Source organism: Coenobita brevimanus, chromosome 87 (assembly GCF_032717465.1).
Source record: "Coenobita brevimanus isolate Jiangsu-jjx chromosome 87, ASM3271746v2, whole genome shotgun sequence".
In the NCBI taxonomy this organism is placed as follows: domain Eukaryota; kingdom Metazoa; phylum Arthropoda; class Malacostraca; order Decapoda; family Coenobitidae; genus Coenobita; species Coenobita brevimanus.
In genome coordinates this window covers 1,326,891-1,345,798 of record NC_137040.1, presented here as the reverse complement: position 1 = coordinate 1,345,798, position 18,908 = coordinate 1,326,891, and the positions used below count along the sequence as shown (strand labels likewise).

Sequence of the window (18,908 nt, the reverse complement as noted above, 5' to 3'; positions counted from 1 at the left end):
CACATACTAACACTTCCTCTCTCACCACAATCTTAACGTTCTGCTATAATCTTACATATCTTAATAACTAATACCAAATACCAAAATTTTCTCATTCTGTGCCTTTCAAATCAGCTGTTTTCAGCTATTGCACACACACACACACACATACACACACACACACACACACACACACACACACACACACAAATTGCCTGAAGGAACCAGCCTGAACAAACTGTAATGCAATCCTGGAGACTGAATTTGCAGTTCCACTTTACTGGAAACATTTGCACTTCAAGTAGTATACCAGTTCTTCAGGTCCTTTAAGCAACTGTAAATAATAATCATCCACTAACATTAAGCCATTTCCCATAATCCAATACATAATCAGTTTCAGAACCATTTGAAAACAATACCACTATTGCCTTTCCTTCACAATACGGCTAACCCTACTACACCATTCATAGAACAAAACTACTTTCATTAATTTGCATGTATGATTACTACAAAGACCAACTTTTGATACAAATATTTAAATATATTCTCATACAGTTCCAGTAATTGTTGTGCACATGAATAAGGGTAATCAAAGAGCCATAATACAATCAAAGCCTATGTATTGCCAAGTCCTGACTGACAGACAAAGCACCAAGTAATGTTTGGTACACAACTTCCAACAACCTCTTGCGATGACCACTCGTGCAGGGGTGAATTTTTGACCTTTACATTTGTTGTGGGAAAAATATATCCTTGTGAACTATCATACCTTTTCTCAGTGTTAAAAATTTCCTGGTGAAAATTTTACTTTTAACAAAGTATTTTGTGATTTCATAATTATATATAGTTTAATTTTACTTTAGTTATAACAATAGAATAAGTACAATATAAACACCTTTTTTCCTTAAAAAAAAAAATCAATACCTGTAATATTATAATTCCTATAACGTGTAAACGCCTGAAGGAAATGGCTGGGGAAGGGGTGGCCTGGTATCTTTGTAAGGCTCCAATACTCACCCATTCATTCAAGCAAAAATTTCAAGTGTTGCAGAGCATAACTCTAAAGTCATTATGTATATATATTTTCTGGGAAATATTGAAATTTAGTGTCCTTCAAAAAGTATAACCCCAGCTATCTTATACATATATATATATATATATAAAGAAAAATAATTATTCAGTGCAAAAGTACAATGTCAAAAGGTATGCCCTGCTTTTCTACATACAGTACTAGGATGTGCATTGTCCAGTTTTGATCGCTAGTAAGTGTATTGAAAATTATTAGGTCTGTTAACATGAATCTTGGGTTTGATTAGGAAGTTACCTGAACAAATTTAAGATTTACAAGATGCATTTTCAATCTGTAATAAAAATTTTCATATAAACTAAACATGAGTCGACTTCATAAACAATTTCTCTTTTTAATCAGTGTTCACAAAGGATAAAATCTTACAGGAGTACCCAATTTTTTTTTTTTTTTTCCAGTGCCACGAGATTTTTGAAAATGATGTACTGCATTAAATTTAGTTCTAACAAGAGAGACAATGTAAACCAGAACTTCTCAAGACACAGGGAGGCTCAGAGGGCAACAACAACACAGCAAGATCCACTTTTGATCTTCCTCCTTTGTAAGAAACTGACAAAAGTGCAAAAGGTGTAACATGATGATCGACTTGAAAGATGCAAAGCAACTAAATTAATCACTGTATAACTGCTGTGTTCTAATGAATATTGAATCCTATATATTCAAAATAGAAAATCAATAGCAAACCTGCAACTCCTACCAAGAGATATGACAAACTCTGAAAGAAATTGAATAGGCAAATTTTTAATCATTCCTGTTGAAACCATACTTGTCAAGCAGCAACCGAAAAAAAAAACATAATCCAATCCCGCAAACAAGTTCGGGTAAATCCCCGAAGAAAATCAGCCTAAAAAAAAATTGGTAGTTATCCAAAAATTTACAAAAACAGAAAATGGAAATAAAATCTTCTAGAAGACACCCATAAAAAAAGTGAAAATGACACTCATGACTGCCTCCTTAACTGCTCCACCGAGTTCCTTCACCGCTCCTTCCACACACGACAAAAAATGGCAGTGAATCGGCTTGAAGGGGAGGGTAGGGGGGTGGGGGAAATAATAACAAACAATGAAGGCTCATTACTTGAAGTTCATCACTGTTTGGTAACACAGATTCAGAAAGTAAGTTTTTTTTTTATTTATTTTATATATATATTTTTTTAGTATTTTCTTAATCCTACTCGAGGGGGGATGCTTTCGAACACGGAGCTCACAGACACGGACACACAGAGTACTGGCGGAGAGAGGTGACCTAGCGTGGCGGCAGCTGGCAGAGGGGGCCCCTACTCCCTTCTTGGCCTGCTAGTTAGGTTCGCAACTAGCGATCTATACAATTAATCAGGCCCATTCAGTTAAAGGTGGTATTTGGGTAACATTTAAACTTGCTGAACTGCAAGTATTGCTTCAACTATCCCAAGTCACTTGAAAATACTGTACTAGTGCTGCAAAATAAACTGTGCCACTTGAATTTCTACACACTTTAGCTAGGAATTCTCTACACCTGTCAAGGCTGATCTATTGATGCATAAAGTAAACTGGGATTGCTACATGGCTACTGGTATATCAGAATTTGGATATTCAGCAACCAATTTAATAGCTAGTGACAGCTGAATCACCAGATAGCAACTGTTTAGACAAAAATTCCCAACTGGTGACTATCATTAGTAGCACCACCTGGCAGTGATGAGACTATGCAGCTAGTGACTTTCACCACCAGCTAGCAACTATTTAGTTCACCAACTAGTGGTCACCAGGCCCCTCAATAAACCAATGACAATGCCAGTGCCCTTGTTAAATAAACGTAACCAACATTCCTTCTCTCCCCAGTACGAAACTAATAGAGGGGAGGCTCCGCAAACCACCACCAGCCTGGCCCTCTCCTCACCAATGGGTTTGACATTCCACACCTCATCTTAGTCTCCCACCGTCTGCCAATAGAAAACGTCCAAACCACATTTTTCTACAAATTTTTGGATTAGAAAAATTCCATTACATACAGCACACCAAAAACTGATAAGAAAAATTTAGCCTTAAGTCTGGAAAGTTGGTATGGGAAGGTGGCTCCAGCAGAGGCATGATGTGCTGGGCAGGGTGGCAATGCCCTCTCGGCTCCACGCAGCACTCTCCTACCACTAAAGCTATCACCAAAACAAATTAAGAAACAAGTGCACATTGTATATATATGCATATATATATATGTATTTGTGTATGTATATATGTACACATGTGAACATACATACATAAATAATATACATATATATATCATATAAAACAAATCCTCCATACACAGTCCATGATTAATCAATTAACAAATACGATCATAAATATAACCATTCCATACACAGGAAATTTCCTGCATCTTGCCCAAGAAACCATCTGGTTCCGTGCCCTAGCAGTGGTTCTGGGGGCAGCAGGGGGGACTCTGCCCACAATAACACTCAAACTCACCAATCAAAACAAATATACCAAAGTGTAAAACCCATGAGAAGCCAGCAGCCCGACCTGACCTGCCCTTCCATGCCCTGCCCTGCCCCGTCCACAACCACTCTACCTCCTCGCCTTGGTCTGCCTTGCTTTGCCTCAATCTAACACACCTGCTGGAAAATCAGTATCAAAATAAAACAAACCTTACTTTTGCAGTACCTAGTACACTAACTACCAGCTACACATTCTTCATCTGACAACTAAAAATCACCATGACAGCACAGGTAACAGAGTACCTCAAGAAATTAAATAAACTAAAGCACACAGTGGGGTAAGACATCAGGCCAGCCCCTAGGTTGCCACAGTGCTATGGCATAACAGAAGATGTGGCAATGGCAGCCAAAGGAGATGTAAACAGTTATGGCGAGGGTGAGAGAGTCGGGCCGGAGCAACACACTATACTACATGCTCGATGGTGCACACGACCAAACACCCGACCAAACAGTTTTTACAAGTTTTGTTTTATGTAAGAAAGTGTGATCATTCATATAAATAACATGATTAGTTACATAAAATTTTTTTCACAAAAAAAGGTCTGTCTCAGTATCAATTAATGTAAACTCCCCCATTTTTTTTTTTGTTTTTTTATTTTTCACTTTTCCCCCTAGTTCTTGTTATCTATTAAAGCTGTGTCAATCATGCTTGCCCGCCCTCCTGTCGTGCTCCCTCAGAATGCGCCCACTAAGTGATCCTCTCCTCAGGTCCGCAACAACAGTCATGATAGCAAGAGACACAGGGGCAAGAAGGGGGATGCTTTCTAGGGTGAGGGAGGGCTTATGGGGGGACTATTTCAAGTTAAAAATTTGTGGTCCAACACTAATGTTTCTTGAAGCGTAATGGTCCACCACTTGCGCTGAACACTGCACTCCGGAGAAGCATGACAGGATGCTACGGCAAGATAATTCACCTATTGATTAAGTCTATCTATAGCAAATCATGTTACAAAGTAAACAAAGTGTGATGTGTCCTGACTTGAGGTTTCAGTCTTCGTAGACAAAAGGGAGAGGGAGGTGAGGGGAGGGGGAAACAGGGCAAGTCTTAATTTTGATGGTGGGGAGCCTGAGCCCCGGCACTGTTCCCCCGGCCCCTTGGTCCCACGAGGCACCGGCGGTGGTGCTGGTAGTGGTAGCTGTGATGCTGCCTTTTTCTAGGGCCGCCATGGTACTTTCCCCAGCAGGTGGGAGGCCAAAGGGGGGACAGTGGGCGGGGCGGGACCGGGGCGTTGGGGCGCGGGGTCCAGCAAGGCAGGTCAGCGCGGGGACAGGACGGTACTGCCGCTGCCGCGCTGCCAAGTACGGTCCTTATCTGGCGTGTGTGAGGTGGGTCGAGGGCGGGCTGGCGGGCGGCCCCTCCACCCCCGTCCCACACTGCTGCTCTGCTCCTGCTGGTGCACGTTGGCTTCTAGGTTGGGTAGTGGCAATGAAAGACAACATGACAACTGGTGGCAGTGGCAGGTGAGGTCAGTCCGCAGCGGGACGGCGGCACCACTCCAAGGCGTAGCTCCACCACACTGCACTGGCCGCATGGCCCGGCGCGGTCCACACTAGCGTCCGGGCAGGCTGGCGGGTGGGGCCGCACGACGCACTATCACAGTGAGTCTTGTATAAATGCTACACACTCGGGCGGCGGCCGGTCTACGCCCCACCGTCGGTGCCGCTCGCGCTCAGTCCTAGCTTTATGTGTATCACTTACATTTAATCGCCTATAAATCAGTTTTCTATGTTTGTGGAAGTCTACCAAGGACATTTGCTTCTTCCTTCTGACATCAGAAGTTCCAGATTTCCTGTTCTCACTGGCATCTGAAGTTGTTCATAAGCTATACAATAAACGACTCTGGTTATAGACTTCTCTTTACACTTTATACAAGTTTCGACTGGGAGAAGATTGGCAGTCTGTGGCATGAATGTGAGCCAGCTAACAGGGTTCTGGGCGGGGCGGATGCCACAACAACAAAACCACCGTCCCCACTCCTGCCCGGCACCAGTCGAGCTTCACTGAACCTAGCACGGCCACTCCACTCATTTATTACTCTCACTCGGACCCTTCTCACCACCGTCCTTCATTTTCTCTACATAATCGGCAAAAATGTCCCGAAACCGTGACCAAGATTTCTCTGGGATGGTGATGGCTGTCCTAAAGTTGGTCTTGACCTGCAACAATAACAACATATATAAGCCACTGTCTACAGAAGTCAGATATGCATACAGTACTTTGCTTATGTATAGTTTTTTCGAATCCCATAAACCGCACATGAACATCTGACAGACAAAAGTACGTGGCCAGACAAACTTTTTTACCATGAAAAACATCAATTTTCTCAGCTACCAAAACTGTACTGTAATTTTTATTATGAGTACATATGACCAATCTTAGTGCGGCAATTAGCTCAGAGAAAGCAGGACAATCTTCATACAATACTACTGACATTATTGGTGAAATGATCATATATAACAAGTGGATAATACATATAATTTTAATGAGCAATGGAATTAATGTCAAATTCAAAACATTGTAAATGATATATTAATACACCTGACTTTTTGTTAAACGGAGAACACTGATATTCTTGCTTCTGTTCCTACAGTCATGCAATACCCACAAAACTCAAGCTCCTTCCATTTACATTACATAGCTGGTATATAAACACCGTTAAAAGCAGTGTTCTATGTTTTCACCTGATGCCTATTGTCAAAGTTGTAGTCTCCTGCAACATCCCTATTCAAGTTTTTATTATCCCATTGATTCCCTAACAAAAATGTGACCCTTGTTTTCATTTCTCTCTCCACAGGTAATCTCTCCTTTCTAAGTTCAGTTAGGTATTGCATTTCATTCAGTTACTCACACATTCTCTTTGCCTACAAAACAACCAGGCAAATTTTTAATGCACATTACAAACCACTCATTTTGGTGCACTTATATCAGTGAACAATTTCACACTTAACTGCTGCCCACCTTTCACCACCAAACAGCACTGCAATTCCTGTGCAGGAAGCATACTGTACATACAACACCCCTCCCCTCCCTCTCTCTCATCAATAGTAAGAAACCTCTATAAATTTCTCTCAATCTTTGCTGACTCTCAGAACGAACTAGCTTCTGCACCATCATCAACATCAATAATAAACATGTAAATAAGCACTGCCTGTGTGTGTCTGCCCACATCTAACCCCCTTGGACTTTGATGTGCCATACTTCAAAGGACGCAGAAAAAAAATTGCTAACAACAACGGTGTAAATTATAATTGTTTGCAGTGTGTTGCAAGCAAGCCACACGCACTTTTGTGCCCAATTTTTTACCATACATTGGGAACCCTCTACATGTCATACCGCTGAGTGGCAGAGCTGAAATTCACATGGGCATACCTTGTATGTCACAGCAGGTCCACATCAAGCTTGGTGTCTGTGCGTGTTTCACTGGCCGCCACTTACCTATCGATAAGTATCCTACCACAATATTTTTCCCATTACAATGAGAAGACAAATACCCTTATGACTGCCTTACACTTCTCTTTTGCCTTTTACTTTGTACAGGGGAATAATTATACCAAATTTCCAGTCCTCCAGGACCCTACCTTCCTCACCGGCCAATCTGCACACCTTCCATATCCTTCTATCACTAACTCTCCCCCAGTGTTTCTACAATTCGCCACACACACTCCAGCAATTACTAGGGCTTTCCATATTTCAACTTTCTTCAATAGTTCAAATAAATCCATACAACTGGTCTCTTTCCCCCTGCTCACCTCTTCTTCCAGCCATTTCCCAACCACTCATATTTGCACTACTTTCATTCACTATATTCAACAACTCCTCCACCTGCTCATTTTTACTCCCTTCTTCAACTTTCTGCTATTTATATCTTTCACTCCTCTACTGCTTCCCTTATCACCTGGTCTTACCTTCTTGACCTCTTTCCAAAACAGTTTCATATATCCCCTCCAATTTATACCCACATCTCTTCCAAATTCCCCATCCTCCCTATTATTACTCTCTTTCATTAGTCATTTCACCTCTCACCTCTTCTCTACATATAACTCTCTTTTCTATCTCTCAACATCCTAAGCTCCTCTATTTCCCATCCAGTCACTATGCTTTCTTTGCCGCAGCTTGTTCCACCTCTTAATTTCACCATGCTGTCACTTACACTCCCTTCTCTTCACCCCACACACTACCTCACATGCTGCACTTTTATTTCTTTGAATATCTTATACATGCGTTCCATCTCCTCCATCTGCTGCCACATCCACTTGGCAAATATAGCACCTTCTATAAAGATTATATTTATATTAATCAAATTTTATGTTCTGAACTTGTACTTCTCTCTTGAAGTTCAGTTTTAATCACCAAGCCTTATAATATATTTGAGGTTTATTCTTGAAGATACTAATTAGTCAAACCACCTTTCCATGGAGATGGAGGAGATGGTACAAGGCATTTGCAACTACATACAGAAACAGCCATCCATCCATCATCCAATCTTACGTTGCCCCATGAGGAGCGTAGGAGCTCGGGGATAAGCAAGTTGGTCCTGACATTTCTGATGAGAGTGACCTCTGATCACTCTGTGCATGAAAAATTCCTTTCTTGACCAAGAATACACCAATACAGGGTGCATAAAGACATTTACTGAATAAGTATAACACCAGCATTACTAACCTCAGAAATGCGCATGTAGATCCCTCGATTGTTCTGTCCAATGTCAAAGTAGAAGTTTTTGTTCTCTACCCGCATATGTCGCCCCTCAGGCAGCTCCCCCTTATAACCACCATCATCTGTACCAAATTCATCAAGCAGCTCCTGTAGAGCATCCCGGAACTCTATCATGCCCTGCGCTGGGATGGCTATCTGGCACCTCGGCCCTCCTCGCGCTATTGTTTGTGATACCTGTAGGGATAGAAACAGCATTGAGACCATGATGTTTAACAATACAGGCAATATTCACTGTACATCAAGGTGGAAAGGTATTTAAATTAGTGTTAGGTGGAGGAGGAAGCCTGATGACTGAGGACAGGGCAACAAGGAGGTTACTTATTCAAGGCCACCCCCTCCAGGAAAGAATGGATGGATGTGGCAAGACAGAGGATATCAGAATGAAGGAAGTATTAAGCATTACCATCCTAAACCCCCTTCCCAATAAAAATGGAGTGGGCAATATCTACAAGTATGATAAGAACAGTAATGTATGAAGACCATCAACAGTGACTAGCAAACTAGATTTATCATCCATTTACTAAAAGTTAGTCACATATATTCAACTTATATCCATTTAGTTAGAGTTAATAAAAAACAATGGACTTAAATCCATAAATATAATATCAGACAATGGATTTAATAAGGGAAGGGTGGAGGATGCAAGAAATAACAGGAAATGAAATGGCAACCGAGAGCAAAACATGTGGTATTGGAGTGAAGATCATACCGTAAAAGGCTAGAATACCATGGGTAACGTTTTACAACAATGTATAATATGTGAAATGCTATCATAATCATCAGCCAATCCTACATTGCCCCATGAGGAGCATAGGAGCCCGGGGCTAAGCAGTTGATCCTGACATTTAAGATGAGAGTGACCAGCCTCTCTCATCCCAGAGTGGCATTACATGAGCAATCAACCCCAACCACCCCTTGGATATAAACCTTCACTGGCTCCGTCCAATTGGAGCGCAATAATTAGCCACTAGACCACCAGGTGCCAAAATTTGGTTATATGGTTACCACCCAGCATAGTAAATGGTTTCCTGGTGTACAGGAAACCATTTGGCTTGTCACTCAGTGTAGAGTCACCCACAGGCAGAAGGAAGAGGAAACAATGAAGGAAAGAAAGACAGAAGAGGGAGTGTAAAGTTACCCATAGGCAGAAGGACAAGGAAAGAATGAAGGAAAGGAAGACAGACAAGGATGGAAGGAAAGAAGGATGGAGGAGAGGAAAGGGCAGACACCTGACAGCAGCACTACATCGAGTGAGTGGATGGTGTACAAGACATTAATTTTAATTACTCTTACAGGCATCTATACTTACAATCCTTGAAACCCATTCACTATGAGTCTCCTCTTTAAATTAATACTAACTCTTAAAAAATAATAAAGCATAGTTGTACTTGGACTTCAGTATTCTACCACTAAACTATCTTGAAGTATATCTTCAATGACTTCCGTAGAATGTCATCCACTAACAGCTCCATCCATCCATCAATCATCCAATCCCATGTTGCTCCATGAGGAGCGTAGGAGCACAGGGCCGGGCAAGTTGGTCCTGACATTTAAGATGAGAGTAACCAGCCTCACTCATCCCTGTGGCAATACATGACCAATCAACCCCAACCACCCCATGGATATAAACCTACAATGGCTCAATCCAACTGGAGTGCCTTAATTACACACTAAACCACAAGGCGCCATAATTTGGTTATACGGTTACCACCCAGCATAGTAAATGGTTTCCTGGTGTACAGGAAACCATATTGGCACAAACTCAGTGTACAGTCACCCATAGGCAGAAGGAAGAAGAAAATGAGGGAAAAAAAGACAGAACGAGGAGTGTAGAGCCACCTGTAGGCAGAAGGAAGAAGAAAGAATGAAGGAAAGAGAGACAGAAGAGGATGGAAGGAAACGAGGAAAGGGCAGACACCCAAAGCAGCACTACATCGAGTGTGTGGATGGTGTGCGTCCCCACAGTTACAGAGAGAAAAATAAAAAGTTATATGTACATTATAAAGTAAATCCAACTGATAAGCTGACCAAAACAGTAACTAATATGAACATCTAGATTACTGTATCATATTATACAATGTACATCTGTAAAGATAAAGTTATCATAAAATCACAAATATCACCATTATTTTGACCCCCTCCCCCATTAAAAGATGAGGTAGGGGCAGAGAGCAAGAGACCCATACAGCATGCCTAATTAAATGGACCACACCATCATTCACTCGCCATTCAAGCTTCCAAAATCTTGACTCCACCTCACAGGCATAACTTTCCAAACAAACAAGGTCCACAGTACAGTATAAGAAAATGGTGTCAATCATCTTACCCTAAGAAAGCGTCCTCTGGAGTTCTCTTTGAGGTCCAGGTAGTAGCGGCGATTGTCCTTGACCATAGTCTCAGACTTGAGCTTCCCATCCTCCGGCAACGTGTCAGGGTTGGGGGGACCTGCCCGCGGAACTGTCCAGTTAGGTGCCTGGTCAACACTCTACAATCCTCACTCTCTATACCTGTCACCTTACTATTTCCTCCTACCATTCTGGCAACTGCACTCCACCCCCTTACACTCCCATCAACTTCAGTACTTCCTCCTACCATCCCATCAACCTCCTTACTTCCTCCTACCATCCCATCCATCTCCCTACTCCTCCCTACCATTCAATCAACCTCCCTACTTCTCCCTACCATCCCATCCATCTCCCTGCTTCTCCCTAACATCTCAACCTCCTACTTCTCCCTATCATCCCATCTAGGCTACCATTCTTGCTCCTCTCTACTTTCTACGTCAACCTACCCGAGCCTATCTTTCTGCTGGCTGGCTCTTGTGTTGACTCTCCATTTCTTTCAACTCTCCCTCCCCCCCAACTGAGAAGGCCTTCCTGGTTACCAGACCAAACATACATATTAGTTTTTGCAGGTAACATACCTGAAGATCATGTAAACTTTGAAAAATGATTCCACTTTTCCAAAAATATTCTTCATGAAGCTTAAGAGAAAAAACTTTGGCCAAGAATTTAAAAACTCCCTATTTTTAGTTATGAAAAGAATATTTTTTACAACCTCACATGGCAAGCTACATAAACTTGGCTTTACTAGCACACAGTGGTAGTGGTTGCTTGTTAACACCAGCCATGATCTTGCGTAATATCTCCACACGAGTGATGCTGGTTAATGGGCACACAGCCAGCAAATACAACAAACACATGTGAGACTGATTTATGATCAAACTCCCACAGCTGCTGAAACTAGTTAACATGACAGCAGCATACGGGAAAGGCAAATATCATCATATGGTTACCATAGTCTGGATGCAGCACATTATTGACGATGCAGGATATTCTGAGGCCTGTGCGTTAAGTTGGATCTAAGATATCCTAATTCACATTAGCAGAGGGACTATATATGTTCATTTACTGTTTATCTGTAACACCATAATGTAATCTGTATATCAAACTTCCAAAGTTGAAAAGAATTTGCTGAAAAAATTACAATACAGTATCTAAAATTAAGAAAAACCAGTGTAAATATGACTCTCAAAGATCAACTTACCCATTACAATTAATAAAATCTGTGCCTGCATTACCTTTTATAATATGGTATGAATCAAAGAGGAAAGAACATTATTTTAGTTACATCCCCTCTTTTGTACAACTCTTCTCAACACTGTTAACATCACCTTTCTTCGGATACACAGATACAGGTACACTGTCTATCTTCTGAATCATTTCTTATTGGACTTGAAACATTTGATATAGAAAACATTTTGCATTCTCCTGTAAATAAGATATTAAAAAAAAAAAAAAAAAAAAAAAAAATTGATCAACCATATGAAACAAACCAAAGTTTTACAAACAGGGAGTCTCAATAATGTATGGTAAAATTATTGTCATTATTACCCTTGCTTTCATATTCATGTAGCAGTTATACTTATTTTAATAAACTGATCGATTCTTCCTTGTTATACCTACTGGTAATCAAATTACAGTACATCACATTACAGACTGCATCTCTAGCACCCTAATCACAGAAGGACTTGAACCGATACCTTGCAATCAAAATGCTCCACCACGTACCATCCTTACTACATTCATACAAAATTTGCTATGGCTACACAGACCTGCACTATCCGTATTCTATTTCTTTCACAGCCACGGTTAACTACAGTACATGAAATTCTCATACTGCACAGCAGTAAATGTTATGTCATCAGCTTAACAGAACTGAATGCTAAATGACCCTGCCTCTCTCTCTCTCTCCAACCAACCCACACTAACTAAACCTACATGGTAGCTATTACTGTACCTAAGTAACTGTGTAGAGTCAAGATACTGTACAGTTTATAACCAATTTAATAAAACCTATAACAAACTGACAGTAAGATATGGGGATGTTGCGTACCATCAAGACAACTCACACCACCACCAGTAGCTAGCCAGCAATGTACTGCTTCCATGCACCATACAAATTACACTTGTCTTGGTTCATGTGATTGATTACAACTACGGTGTATAATTCAGCTCACCACTAAGGTGTATAATTTTGGGTAATACAGGTAAAAAAAAATTTGTAAAATAAGGCATTACAGCATTACTTAAGAAAAATTAGAACAATAATTTTTCAAAAAGCACCTGTGTCAGTAAACTAATACATCAGGGAATGTGAGCTGCAATGGAATGAAGTGAGGACATCATGTCCAATTCAAACTGAACTTCATGAAAAACTGCTACTGTACAGGTACATTATTAGTTGTCTGATTACACAACAGCAAAGCCAAACTAAAATCCTTAATATTTTCATTCATGTCACACCTCATACATCCAAGACAAAATCACATCAAACAGGATACTTCAGGTGCAGTCCTATCACTCATCTACTGCAGTGGAAATGGTTTAAGCTTAACCCTGCCTACATTAATATTCATGCTCCCCTACAGCCAAAATCAATATTCTTTATGGCTGTTACACAACATTCAGAATTATTAAATTCCTTTAAAAGATCATTAGTATGTCTAACTAAAAACTAGGGTATACAACTAAATTAAATACATGTTCAATGTCTACTCAGTATCAACCACTGTTTATTTATCATGAGGAAGGTTATGATCACCCATACGAGAGATAATTTTACCTAAGTTGGCGTAGAAATCGCTAAATAGTGATAGGTGATCCCTGAACTCTGCCGCAGTGGAAAGGGCAAGGAACACCTGGTTTCTCCTTCCATCAGCACCAATCTGAGGGCAAAAGCTTGGGTCAATAAGGAACACAATGGAGAACATTTACCTTTAAACTGGCTGGGAAGGATGACACACGAAAGAGATTATGTGCTGTTGAGCTCATGTATATTTTTCTAACACTGTAGACTACACAGAGATCATCCTCAGATGGACTGTGTGGTGGACAATGAATCTCTATGTATCCTTAGTCCAAAATATTAAATGAATAATAAATTTGAAGATACTTCTGTGTTTTTTTCTCACACTCACCTCTTCTATTCATCACTCTGAACCAAATCCAGCCAATATTACCAAAATACTGGACACCACTGTACTAAGGAAATGAAGAATTATAAACAGAAAGCAGCTGTAAAATTTAAGTGCTGAAGGAGAGGTTAGAGAAAGCACTTCAGGGAGAGGAAGAGGAGAGATGAACAGTATTCTGGAGCACACATAGGTTGACAGAAGAAAAGGCACCATCTGGTGGAAGTTAGAACACTATTAAATGGAGAAAGCATATGACAAAGTGGATAGAAAAGGAATGTGGAAAATATTAATAAAATAATTGCTGAATGCCGTGAGGAGAATGCATGAGGGTGCTAACGCTGCAGTGCGTGTGGATAGTGAACTCAGTGACTTTCCCTCTCTGAATGTTGGACTGAAACAGGGATGAGTCATGTCTCCATGGCTGGTTAATCTGTATATGGATGGGTTATAAAAGAGATATAAGACAGGGCAGTGGATGCTGGAGCAGCCCTAATGAGAGAGAGCTGTGTTTGGAAACTTCCTGTTCTGTTGTTTGCTGATGACACTGTGTTGTTAAGTGAGGACGAAGGGGAACTGGAAGGCTTGGTGAATAAGTTTGGGAGTATGTGTATAAAATCGAATCTAAAGGTGAATGACGGGAAGAGTCAACTTAAGGTCTTCGAGAGAAATATAGTCACTGAATGTACAGCAAGGTTGGATGATGAGGAAATGGAAAATGTGAGTGCATTTAAGTATGTGGGTAATGAGATGAGTATGAATGAAAGTTTGAAGGATGAAATACTTGAAAGCATACAAAAAGGAAGAATGCTTGCTGGTACTTTGAAAGCAGTAATAAGAAATTGGAAAGTGAGCATGGAAGTAAAAAAGCCAACGCATGATAGTATTGTGACCACCAACTCTAACATATGGACGTGAAGCTTGGACGTTGTTGAAAGGATGCAAGTCAAGAATGAGAGCAGTGGAAATGAGTTATCTGAGAGGAGCATCTGGAGTTACATGGAGAGACAGACTGACTAATCTGGAAGTGAAGGAGTGTTGTGGTGTCAATGTGAATGTGATAGAAAGTGTTAGGAGGAATACACTATGAGGTGGTTTGGCCATGGGAAGAAGATGGAGAGCAAGAGACTGGTGAGGATAGTGTATGTGTGTGTGGTGGAGGGGGGAGAGGGAGGGGGAGACCGAGGATGAGATGGAGTGATGGAATGGAGAGGTATATGAGTGAGGGGGGTGTGAGCTGGGAGGAGGGCAGTGAAATGGCAGAGGACAGCGTGACATGGAGGTGATTTGTTTGTGGCCATCCCTTATGGGATTCAGGCATCTGGCAACAGACAGATAGATAACTGGACTGAGAGAGAATCCCACTGTACATCATCGTGGTGAAGGTGTTAAAGTTGAGTTCAATGATGCACGAGGGGAGAAATCTTTAACTAATCTGTTTCATCCAAGGGAAATGGGCCACTTTTACTATCTGAATACCAAGTTGTGGTGGCAAGAAATTCAACTGAGCCTTAATTATAAATTATGAGCCTCCTTGTTTAGTAATCAAATCAACTCTCTAACCTAACTACACCTGGCTATGAACCTAACAAAGAGGTTAGGGATCTCTATAGTGAATTACCAGTACTAAGCGAGAACTAACCTCGGCCACTTTCATGAAGCGGCCCCGTCTGTTCTGCTTGACATCAATGTAGAAGCGTTTACTCTGGATCTGCAGCATCTTGGTGGCCAGCTCCTGCTCCCCCACCTGCTGCTGCCCTGCAAACAAAGAAAACCACCATTACCAAGTGTATCAGCATCACAGCATGGGGCAGGGGGGAAAATTAATTAATTACTGCAATAATAATAATAATAATAAATAATAATTAGTGATAGGTGAAAGCACTGACCATCCGCTCTCAAGAGCCTGCCCTTTCCTCTCTTCCTTCCTACTTTCCTTTCCTTCCTCTTCTTTCTTTCCTTCATTCTTTCCTCTTCCTTCTGTATACAGGTGACTCAACACTGACAAGCCAAATGGGTTTCTGTGCACCAGGACACCATTTACTGTGCTGAGTGGTAACCATAACACCAAATTATGCCTGGTGGTTTAGTGGGTAATTAAGGTGCTCCAATTGGATTGAGCCGGTGCAGGTTTATGTCCAAAGTGAGGTTGGGGTTTATTGCTCTGTAATGCCACTCAGGGATGGGTGAGGCTGGTCATTCATCTTAAATGTCAAGACCAACTTGCCTAGCTCCAAGCTCCTATGCTCCTCAAGGGGTAACACTGGATTAGATGATGAACGAATGCATGAATGAAGGTATGAAGGAATAATAATAATAATAATTCATTCATTCATTGCCAGACACCATGTATCCCAAACGGGGTGGCCAAGGGCTTAGAGTTAATTGTTTTACAGGGAGGGGCACTAATCCTCCACCAACCCCACTTGACACGTAGGGATGCCAACAGCATCTGGTGTTCCCAGGCGGTCACCCATCCAAGTACTAACCAGACCCAACGTTGCTTATAATAATAATAATAATAATAATAATAATAATAATAATAATAATACGGTAAGCTCTCAATTATCTGACTTTATTCAGCCAAGCTCTATGCCAGTTAAAGTAGAATGCCAGATATTGCATAGTACCCCCCATTGGCTCAATATTCAGCGTCGAGCTGGATATTGCATTATTATCCGTCTGGAACTTCTATCCTAAAAACTTCCCAAGAGTAAAAGATGAAAATTAAGCATAAAATAAAGTAATGATAAAATACAATACAGTACTGTAATACAGTACAGTATATATAATACAGGACTGGTTGGCTACTGTTTACAAGCCGGTAGATACAACTCAACGCCAGATATTGCATAGAACCGCCGGTTATTTCCCGTTTCAGAGCTGCATATTGCATGATTACACCAGATATAGCTTTAACTGAGCCGAGCCAGCAGTGCCGGATATTGCGTTCGGCCAGATATTGCAACGACAGATAATTAAGCGTTCATCATAATAATAACAAATAATACTAATACAGTAATAATAAAAAGAACAATGTATCCAGCATCTTTTCTGCCCCGTCAGGAGTGTACAGTTGTGGGTCTAGGCTGCTCAGTCCCAACACTTACGGCATGGATGATCAGCCTCACTTGTCCCTGTATGAGACAGAGCAATAAACTCCAAACACCCCTCAAAATATAAAACTTTGTCGGCAGCATCTGGTTGCACTGCCTTACTGTACATTCATCATACAACATAGTAACTGATTTCCGGGATTACAAGAAACCATTTGGCTTCTCAGTCTATCATCTTAAGGTAGTACTACATCAAGTGAGTGGATGGTGTGCACCCCCACCTAACACATACACATGTGGTACAGTAAACACTATCCATCCATAAGTATTTGCCTTCAATAATCTAATTAAAAAAAAACACAAAAAACATACGTACGTCGGTAGCAAGAGAAATAATAATAATAATAACAATACATAAACACATACATACATACATATACTGTACATCCATGCTCTTGCTGAGGAGGTATATTACGTACACTAATCTGACTTCCTGCCATTTCTCTTCAGTAAGCCTTACCATTTAGCTGTTCAGTTTTCCTCTTTCACAACTCTCCTGTAAACATCTGCTTCAGTCCACCCTCCCTCAATCATTTTCCTCATTGTATCTTGTCATATCTTCCATCTTTTCCGTTTGCACCTCATTACCCCTTTCCTTCCCTCCCATCTATCCCTCAACTCAGACTCCATCAATCCCTCCCTCTTCTGTCCATTACCTCCCTCCTTCCAGTCCACTCCCTTCCTCCTCTAGTCAATGCCTTCTCTCCCTCCCTCCTTCCTTCTTTCCTCCCTTAACATACCCGTGCTTAAACGTCTGTTCTCGTCTTTTATTTTTTTTTTTATCTCTATTCCCTCTACACCTCCTCTCTTCTCTCCTTTCTCTTTGCCTACCCTCACCTCCCATTTTCTCTAGTCTCTCTCTCCTCCACATCTCCTCTCCACGTAACCTGCCCTCATCTTTTTTTTTATCTCTATTCCCTCTACACCTCCTCTCTTCTCTCCTTTCTCTTTGCCTACCCTCACCTCCCATTTTCTCTAGTCTCTTTCTCCTCCACATCTCCTCTCCACGTAACCTGCCCTCATCTTCTCTTTTCTCTCTTTCCTCTAAATTTCTTTTCTCTTCCTTCTCCTCAACTCTCCTATCCTCTTTGTCCTCCCTCATCCCCCACTTTATCAACAGGTTCTGGCAGCTAATGGCAAAAGAGAGGATGGACTGATTACAATGTCTGCCTCTCAACTTCCATACTTCTCCATAAGTGACGGAGAGTTAGGGAGAACACTAAATAATCCCACCAGTGTGGCCATTTGAAAGGAACCTGACTTAGCATTGGAAGGAAGGCGACGAAATATGCGGGGAAGACTTAAGTAAACAGAAGGAATGAACACGTTTAAATGTTGTGGTACGTATTTGAGGGTCATTACGTAAAACTTGAGGCTTCGTGGCATTTATTGTATTTGTTTGGCTTCTTATTTTTTCATGCATATTGCGGCATAACGTCCTTAGGTGTTATTTATGTAGCTTTAATATGGATATAGTCTGCATCAGTAATATACAAGAGGATACTGGCGTGTAATGTGCAGAATAAATAGCTTAGGAAGAGGTGTTACGAATTTTACAACGGCAGTAAGGAGAGAGAGAGAGAGGGGGGGGGGGGGGTTGCACGGGACTGACACGAAGGGAGAGGGGCATGAAAGGGAGGGAGGGGAGAAGTGGCCAAGTAGCGAGTGGAGGGAAGAGAGAGGGTAGAGAAAGGAAAGCGGGAATGGAAGGGTTGGGGAAAGGGGGCTAAGATGAGAGTGAGGGATAGGAAGGAAAGGGATGAGTGAAATGTGACGGGAGAGAGAGGAGAATGAGGGGTGGGGAATAAAGTGAAGGGAAAGAGGAGACAAAGATGGGAAAGGAGGGAGAGGAAGAAAGAGACTGGAAAGAGAGAGAGAGAGAAAGGTGGGAAGGGGGGAGAGGGTAACTGGGAGAAGACACATTACAAAGGCTATGGGAGAAAAGAACAAGAGGCACAGAAGCTGATGAGTAAGGGGGATGGGAGGGGGAGGAGGAGGGAATATGGGGGGGATATATACGAGGGGATGGGAGGGAAGGTGCTATTGAAAGAGAGATGGGCGAATGA

The 18,908-nt window shown here is 41.4% G+C and overlaps 1 protein-coding gene across 7 annotated transcripts in view; it reads right to left on the bottom strand.

The window, feature by feature from the left end:
* The window catches only part of Pur-alpha (Purine-rich binding protein-alpha), a 354,281-nt gene that overhangs the window by 33,477 nt on the left and 301,896 nt on the right, over positions 1–18,908 (bottom strand). For 5 of the 7 annotated variants that reach the window (XM_080281118.1, XM_080281119.1, XM_080281123.1 and 2 more), the window contains 5 exons: positions 15,369–15,484; positions 13,378–13,480; positions 10,580–10,698; positions 8,200–8,427; positions 583–5,693 (listed from right to left, as the gene is read on the bottom strand). In XM_080281118.1, the coding sequence (XP_080137244.1) occupies positions 5,562–5,693; positions 8,200–8,427; positions 10,580–10,698; positions 13,378–13,480; positions 15,369–15,484 (698 nt within the window). In that variant the 3' untranslated portion in view covers positions 583–5,561. Of the gene's footprint in view, positions 1–582; positions 5,694–8,199; positions 8,428–10,579; positions 10,699–13,377; positions 13,481–15,368; positions 15,485–18,908 lie in introns of those variants that run through there. The other 2 variants (XM_080281122.1, XM_080281121.1) reach the window with 2 other exon arrangements.